A 9,192-nucleotide genomic window follows, 5' to 3' on the forward strand; every position below is an offset into this window, starting at 1 on the left:
TCTCACGATATGTCTGTGACACAAAGTGAGCTGAACAACTGCAAGTCTCAGAACCAGAACCTGAGACTAATGACGAACAACAAGGACAGATGGCTCTCTAATCAGTGTTTGTTCTGTCAGACACTGAGATACTGACGTGTTGTATGATAGGAGACACGCTGACAATCTGACATGTTGTATGATAGGAGACACGCTGACATGTTGACGTGTTGTATGATAGGAGACACGCTGACAATCTGACATGTTGACGTGTTGTATGATAGGAGACACGCTGACAATCTGACATGTTGACGTGTTGTACTGTATGATAGGAGACACACTGACATGTTGACGTGTTGTACTGTATGATAGGAGACACGCTGACATGTTGGCGTGTTGTACTGTATGATAGGAGACACACTGACACGCTGACATGTTGGCGTGTTGTACTGTATGATAGGAGACACACTGACATGTTGGCGTGTTGTACTGTATGATAGGAGACACACTGACATGTTGGCGTGTTGTACTGTATGATAGGAGACACGCTGACATGTTGTATGATTATCAATCAATCAATCAATCTTTATTTATATAGCGCCATATCACAACAGAAGTCATCTCAAGGCACTTTTCACATAGAGCAGGTCAAGACCGTACTCTTTAATTTACAGAGACCCAACAATTCCCCCATGAGCAGCACTTGGCGACAGCAGTAAGGAAAAACTCCCCTTTAACGGGTAGAAACCTCAAGCAGACCCCGGCTTGATTAGAGACACGCTGACATGTTGACGTGTTGTACTGTATGATAGGAGACACACTGACATGTTGACGTGTTGTACTGTATGATAGGAGACACACTGACATGTTGACGTGTTGTACTGTATGATAGGAGACACACTGACATGTTGGCGTGTTGTACTGTATGATAGGAGACACACTGACATGTTGACGTGTTGTACTGTATGATAGGAGACACGCTGACATGTTGACGTGTTGTACTGTATGATAGGAGACACACTGACACGCTGACATGTTGGCGTGTTGTACTGTATGATAGGAGACACACTGACATGTTGACGTGTTGTACTGTATGATAGGAGACACACTGACATGTTGACGTGTTGTACTGTATGATAGGAGACACACTGACATGTTGACGTGTTGTACTGTATGATAGGAGACACACTGACACGCTGACATGTTGGCGTGTTGTACTGTATGATAGGAGACACACTGACATGTTGACGTGTTGTACTGTATGATAGGAGACACGCTGACATGTTGGCGTGTTGTACTGTATGATAGGAGACACGCTGACATGTTGGCGTGTTGTACTGTATGATAGGAGACACACTGACACGCTGACATGTTGGCGTGTTGTACTGTATGATAGGAGACATGCTGACATGTTGTATGATTAGAGACACGCCGCAGGTCACACTGTCACATTAGTGTCTCAAACTGAATTAACAGACACGACGAGTCTCTGAACAGGACGTCTTGTTCTCTGTCAGCTGACCAACCACACGTGCTGCCACTTCCTCGTGACCCGATGACCTCTGACCCCCCCTCCCCCCAGACCCTGCAGCTGTTTGAGGAAAATCACTCCACCTCTAAAATCAGGATATTTCTCAGTGAAGTTCTGCATGATACAAACTGTGAGAGAGGACAGAGGAAGAGGATGATGAAGATGTAATGTGTATGATGATGTCAGAGGGAGGAGCCTGTCAGCCTGTACAGCACTGTCATTGGCCAGCTGTGCTGCAGGGAGGCGGGAGCTGAGATCTGATTGGCTGTTTGTTCTATAAAAGGAGAAAAAGTTCAGAAGAGTTCACAGTTTTTCATTTTCCTCAGAAACTCGACTGCAGGTACAAACCAGCTGATTCCTGTTCTACTCTTCTTCTACTGGTTCTACTGTCTCTACTGGTTCTACTGGTTCTACTGATTCTACTGGTTCTACTGTCTCTACTGATTCCTGTTCTACTCTTCTTCTACTGGTTCTACTGTCTCTACTGGTTCTACTGGTTATACTGATTCTACTGGTTCTACTGGTTCAACTGTCTCTACTGATTCCTGTTCTACTCTTCTTCTACTGGTTCTACTGTCTCTACTGGTTCTACTGGTTCTACTGATTCTACTGGTTCTACTGTCTCTACTGGTTCTACTGATTCTACTGGTTCTACTGTCTCTACTGGTTCATCTGGTTCATCTGGTTCTACTGGTTCATCTGGTTCTACTGGTTCTACTGGTTCTACTGTCTCTACTGATTCTACTGGTTCTACTGTCTCTACTGATTCCTGTTCTACTCTTCTTCTACTGGTTCTACTGTCTCTACTGGTTCTACTGGTTCTACTGATTCTACTGGTTCTACTGTCTCTACTGGTTCATCTGGTTCTACTGATTCTACTGGTTCTACTGGTTCTACTGGTTCTACTGATTCTACTGGTTCTACTGTCTCTACTGATTCATCTGGTTCTACTGATTCTACTGGTTCTACTGGTTTTACTGTCTCTACTGATTCATCTGGTTCTACTGATTCTACTGGTTCTACTGGTTTTACTGTCTCTACTGATTCCTGTTCTACTCTTCTTCTACTGGTTCTACTGTCTCTACTGGTTTTACTGTCTCTACTGATTCTACTGGTTCTACTGGTTCTACTGATTCTACTGTCTCTACTGGTTCTACTGGTTCTACTATCTTTACTGTCTCTACTGGTTTCACTGTCTCTACTGTCTCTACTGGTTCTACTGGTTCTACTATCTTTACTGTCTCTACTGGTTCTACTGTCTCTACTGGTTCTACTGTCTCCACATCTTTTAAATTTCTTCTTCTCTACTTTTGTCTTTTCTTTCTCCTCTCTCTGATTTCTATGTTGTCATCTTTTTATCCTGTTGTGAGTCTTCCTCTTCCTCTTCCTCTCTTCTTTGTCATCATGTTTCCTTCCTCCACTCTTCTTCCTCTATTCTATTCAATTTTATCCCATTTTTATGTATTTTATTCTGCTCTTTTATCCTCATCAAGCACTTTTGACTCCTCCACCTCTTCCTCTGTCTCTCTTCTTCTTCTTCTCCTCTGTGACATCTGTGTTTCTTCTTCTTCTCTGTCAGGATTCTCTGCTCCTCCTCCTCCTCACCATCATGGCCGACTGGACCGACTGTCTGAACTTCGGCATCTCCATCGCCAAACAGGCCAGTGAGGTAAGAGCCAGCCGACCAATCAGAACGCAGCATAGAGACACAAATATATTTTAATTTATTCATCAGAGATTAAAAAAACAAATAACCAACCAAATAAATATAAATCTAACTGATTTAACATGAAATATAAATAAATGTATCAATATTAGTTATTGATCAGAACAGTTTATTCGTATTAATAATAATTTAATGAATGCTTCTGTTTTAATGAGTTCCTGTTTGATGTTTTTGATTAGTATCTTAAAACATATTGATTATTATTAACTTAATTTGTTTTTTGGCTCCAAACCAATCAGAGGGCTTGTAGACAGTGATGTCATCAGGTGTTTCAGGTTAGCTGCAGGTCTCAGTTTCTATTGGACAGTCAAAGAAGAATGTTGACCAAACACGGCTCAGCAGCCGGTGTGTCTGTCCAACCAGGTGTAGGGGGCGTGTCCATCAGACGGGGTCAGGTTCAGTTCAGGTTTGATTAAAATGTTCAGGAATGTGAAGAATCAGAGTTTCAGTGTTTGAGTTCAGTAACACTCAGATACACCTGTAAGCACACAGGTGAGTTCAGCTGAGGTCGTCAGGTGAGGTCATCAGGTGAGGTCATCAGGTGAGGTCATCAGGTGAGGTTGTCAGCTGAGGTCGTCAGATGAGGTCATCAGGTGAGGTCATCAGGTGAGGTCGTCAGGTGAGGTTGTCAGGTGAGGTCATCAGGTGAGGTTGTCAGGTGAGGTCGTCAGGTGAGGTTGTCAGGTGAGGTCATCAGGTGAGGTTGTCAGGTGAGGTCATCAGGTGAGGTCATCAGGTGAGGTCATCAGGTGAGGTCGTCAGGTGAGGTCATCAGGTGAGGTTGTCAGGTGAGGTCATCAGGTGAGGTCATCAGGTGAGGTCATCAGGTGAGGTTGTCAGGTGAGGTCATCAGGTGAGGTTGTCAGGTGAGGTCATCAGGTGAGGTCATCAGGTGAGGTCTTCAGGTGAGGTTGTCAGGTGAGGTCGTCAGGTGAGGTTGTCAGGTGAGGTCATCAGGTGAGGTCGTCAGGTGAGGTCGTCAGGTGAGGTCGTCAGGTGAGGTCGTCAGGTGAGGTTGTCAGCTGAGGTCATCAGGTGAGGTCATCAGGTGAGGTCATCAGGTGAGGTCGTCAGGTGAGGTTGTCAGGTGAGGTCGTCAGGTGAGGTCATCAGGTGAGGTCATCAGGTGAGGTCGTCAGGTGAGGTCATCAGGTGAGGTTGTCAGGTGAGGTCGTCAGGTGAGGCCCGGACTGATGATACCTGTGTTCTCAGGTGGTTCTGTCGGCGTTCCAGCAGAAGAAAGAAGTGAAGCTGAAAAGTTCTCCGGCTGATCTGGTGACAGAAACGGATCAAAGAGTTGAGAAGATCCTGATCTCTGCCATCAGGAACCAATACCCTGACCACAGGTGCGGTTCTATTGGGTTCTACTGGGTTCTACTGTGCTCTACTGTGTTCTACTGTGTTCTACTATGTTCTACTGGGTTCTGCTGTGTTCTACTGTGTTCTACTGGGTTTTGCTGGGTTCTACTGGGTTCTACTGTGCTCTAATGTGTTCTACTGTGTTCTACTATGTTCTACTGGGTTCTGCTGGGTCCTACTGTGTTCTACTATGTTCTACTGGGTTCTACTGTGTTCTACTGGGTTTTGCTGGGTTCTACTGTGTTCTACTGTGCTCTACTGGGTTCTACTGGGTTCTACTATGTTCTACTGGGTTTTGCTGGGTTCTGCTGGGTTCTACTGGGTTCTACTGTGCTCTACTGGGTTCTACTGGGTTCTACTATGTTCTACTGGGTTTTGCTGGGTTCTGTTGTGTTCTGCTGGGTTCTAATCTGCCTGGTAACAGCAGACAGGAGGTCTGCAGGTAAAGGTGTGTTCTGACAGGTGTATAGGGGAGGAGTCTGTTCTCATTAACACGTATGTTCTTATTTTACATGTATGTTCTTATTAACACGTGTGTTCTGACAGGTTTATAGGGGAGGAGTCAGTGGCGGCAGGTGAGCGTGTGCAGCTGACTGACGCTCCCACCTGGATCATTGATCCGATTGATGGAACCGTCAACTTTGTCCACAGGTGAGAGGCTCCGCCCATGTTGTGATGTCACTCTTAGGATAAGTTCTTATTGGTTAATTTATTCCACTGACTCCGCCTTTCATTAATCAGCACGTCCTGTTAGTGTTTCACAGTAAAAGACTTCAAGCACAAGGAAAAGACTTTTATTGTGAAACAGCTAGAGGAAGATAATATATATATATATATATATATATATATATATATATATATGTATATATATATATCTTCTTATATATCTTCTTCTTATATATATCTTATATATATCTTCTTAATAATATTGATTGATTGAATGATTGATTTATCAGCTTTTTGACACGATCATTATTTTGACATGTTTGTTTCTCTGACAGGTTTCCGTTCGTGGCTGTTTCCATCGCCTTCACAGTCAACCAGCAGGTAAACTCACCTGTCAGCTGCAGCTCAGGTCAGAGGTCAGAGGTCAGAGGTCACTAATTCAAACTCTGCCTGTATACTGTAATGTTTAGGAGATACACGTTAGTGTGCAGCAGCAGTCAGGTTCCTGTTCTTCAAGCCTTCTGATCACCATCAGAACCTGCTGCCATTTAAAAGCTCAACGTGTGAGAGTGTAAGTGACTCAGTGTTCGACGTGTCTCACAGTTTGACGTGTCTCACAGTTTGACGTGTCCCACAGGTGCGACGTGTCTCACAGGTTTGACGTGTCTCACAGGTTTGACGTGTTCCACAGGTGCGACGTGTCTCACAGGTGTGACGTGTTCCACAGGTGCGACGTGTCTCACAGGTGTGACGTGTTCCACAGGTGCGACGTGTCTCACAGGTGTGACGTGTTCCACAGGTGCGACGTGTCCCACAAGTGCGACGTGTTCCACAGGTGTGATGGGTCTCACAGGTTTGACGTGTCTCACAGGTGCGACGTGTCTCACAGGTTTGACGTGTCCCACAAGTGCGACGTGTCTCACAGGTGCGACGTGTCTCACAGGTTTGACGTGTCCCACAAGTGCGACGTGTCTCACAGGTGCGACGTGTCTCACAGGTTTGACGTGTCTCACAGGTGCGACGTGTCTCACAGGTGTGACGTGTTCCACAGGTGTGACGTGTCTCACAGGTGTGACGTGTCTCACAGGTGTGACGTGTTCCACAGGTGTGACGTGTCCCACAAGTGCGACGTGTCTCACAGGTGCGACGTGTCTCACAGGTTTGACGTGTCTCACAGGTGCGACGTGTCTCACAGGTTTGACGTGTCTCACAGGTGTGACGTGTTCCACAGGTGTGACGTGTCTCACAGGTGTGACGTGTTCCACAGGTGCGACGTGTCTCACAGGTGTGACGTGTTCCACAGGTGTGACGTGTAATGTGTGCAGAGACTCTTTGTCTGGCATGTTGTTGCAGACGCAGTTCGGGATCGTTTACAGCTGTGTCGAAGACAAACTGTTCCACGCTCAGAGAGGAGGCGGAGCCTTTCTGAACGGAGAGCCGCTGCACGCCTCCGGACAGGAAGGTGACATCACGGCTATGACATCACAGCTATGACATCACATCACACACATGACAGACGGACGCAGGACATGAACATACACATGCTTTTTAAGGTGATATTGGGTTCAGTCTAACCGCTCTGTCTTGTCCAATCAGACGTCAGCAGGTGTGTGGTGGTGACAGAGATCGGAGCGGAGCGTGATGACCTCGCTCTGTCCACCATGACCTCCAACATCTTCAGACTGCTGAAACTACCTGTCCACGGGTGAGAACAGGCCACACCCCCCACACTAATCTCTGATTGGTCCTTTAACAGGCCACACCCCCACACTAATCTCTGATTGGTCCTTTAACAGGCCACACCCCCACACAACTGTATGATTGGTTCTTTAACAGACCACACCCCCACACAACTGTATGATTGGTTCTTTAACAGGCCACACCCCCACACTACTCTATGATTAGTTCTTTAACAGACCACACCCCCACACTACTCAATGATTGGTTCTTTAACAGACCACACCCCCACACTACTCAATGATTAGTTCTTTAACAGGCCACACCCCCACACTACTCTATGATTAGTTCTTTAACAGGCCACACCCCCACACTAATCTCTGATTGGTCCTTTAACAGGCCACACCCCCACACAACTGTATGATTGGTTCTTTAACAGGCCACACCCCCACACAACTGTATGATTGGTTCTTTAACAGGCCACACCCCCACACAACTCAATGATTAGTTCTTTAACAGGCCACACCCCCACACTACTCAATGATTAGTTCTTTAACAGACCACACCCCCACACTACTCAATGATTAGTTCTTTAACAGGCCACACCCCCACACTACTCAATGATTAGTTCTTTAACAGACCACACCCCCACACTACTCAATGATTAGTTCTTTAACAGGCCACACCCCCACACTACTCTATGATTAGTTCTTTAACAGGCCACACCCCCACACTACTGTATGATTGGTCCTTTAACAGGCCACACCCCCACACTACTGTATGATTGGTTCTTTAACAGGCCACACCCCCACACTACTGTATGATTGGTCCTTTAACAGACCAGTTTACCAACTTAACGTGTTGTTGGCGTGTTGCAGGGTCCGTGCTCTTGGCACGGCGGCGGTCGACATGTGTCAGGTGGCGACAGGTGGAGCTGATGCCTACTATCACATCGGGATGCACTGCTGGGACATCGCTGCCTCCGCCATCATCGTGCAGGAGGCCGGAGGCATCGTCATGGATACGGATGGTCTGTAGCTGACGTGTGATGTCATATCTCACCTGTGTGTACCTGTGGGGGCGTCACCTCCTCTCACTGGTCTGTGTCTCCTCAGGCTCGCCGTTCGACATGATGTCCAGGAGAGTCATCGCGGCGAGCTCCTCCGCCGTAGCCAATCGCATCGCTCAGGTGATCCAGGCGTTCCCCTGTCGCCGTGACGACGAGGATCCTGACAAGTGTGTGTGTGGAGCCTCCGGTGTGAATGGATCGTAGGTCAGCTGATCATCTTCTGGACTCCTGATCAATATCTTCATCAATATTTATTCTGTTGATTACTTCAGCTGACCAATCAGAGCTCATCGGTGTGTCACCTGATTCATGAGATGTGTGATTATGAATTCGTCATTAAAGACTGAAGAAGAAGAATATTACTGTTATCAATAACTGAATTCTAATGATCAATAATAATAATAAAGCAGGTTTATGACATCACGGCCGTCTGTGTGTGAAGTAACTGAGTCCTTTGCACTTCAGTCAGGTTTAGAGGTACTTATACTTCACATTACTGTAAAAAACTGTAAAGAACGTTAATATTCCAGCAGCTGGGAGCCAATAAAATACTGTAAAATAACACAAAATAAACCAATCTGTCATTAAAATACACTTTATAGCTTTCATTTCACATGAAATGTGTATTTTTTGGCTTTTTAATAATGTAAAAACATTTAAATTAACATTAAATTCACTAAAAGATGTGCGTCCAGCGTGACGGGATTTTAAGGGTTAATTCAGGCACTTTTTTCAGCTTTGTGAGTGTTTGACCTGTAGACAAGCAGCTGCAGGACAAACATGCCTGCGTGTGTGTTGTTGTTATACCTGCGAGGACACACCTGGTTCTCACCTGTCCAGCATTACTGTCCACATTCTCAGTCAATACATCCAACTTTATTCAGGCTGTTTGACGCCTTTCAAACTAATCAAACTCTGTAAAACTCTTCAGTTCGCCGTAAATCTTCCACCTTAACACAACGTCTGTAATTAAAATACACTTTATAGCTTTAATTTCACATGAAATGTGTATTTTTTGGCTTTTTAATAATGTAAAAACATTTAAATTAACATTAAATTCGCTAAAAAATAATTAGGCTTAAAAACAGGGAAATGTACTGTTATAAACTGAGATCTTCTATTAATCTATATTTAAGTAATAAAATGATAAACCGGCAATAAAACATTTGATTTACTTTTTTTTTT

At 45.2% G+C, this 9,192-nt stretch overlaps 1 protein-coding gene across 1 annotated transcript; it reads left to right on the plus strand.

Annotated features, from left to right (window-relative positions):
- The first annotated feature begins 765 nt into the window (after window positions 1–765).
- On the plus strand, window positions 766–8,557 carry LOC121908707 (inositol monophosphatase 1-like). The gene is made up of 9 exons (XM_042428934.1): window positions 766–1,850; window positions 3,090–3,179; window positions 4,449–4,582; window positions 5,142–5,246; window positions 5,597–5,642; window positions 6,615–6,723; window positions 6,858–6,966; window positions 7,817–7,968; window positions 8,054–8,557. The coding sequence occupies exons 2-9, from the start codon at window positions 3,120–3,122 to the stop codon at window positions 8,209–8,211; spliced, it is 873 nt and encodes a 290-aa protein (XP_042284868.1). The 5' UTR covers window positions 766–1,850; window positions 3,090–3,119; the 3' UTR covers window positions 8,212–8,557.
- Window positions 8,558–9,192: the final 635 nt, after the last annotated feature.

This window comes from Thunnus maccoyii, chromosome 12 (assembly GCF_910596095.1).
Source record: "Thunnus maccoyii chromosome 12, fThuMac1.1, whole genome shotgun sequence".
Lineage (NCBI taxonomy): Eukaryota > Metazoa > Chordata > Actinopteri > Scombriformes > Scombridae > Thunnus > Thunnus maccoyii.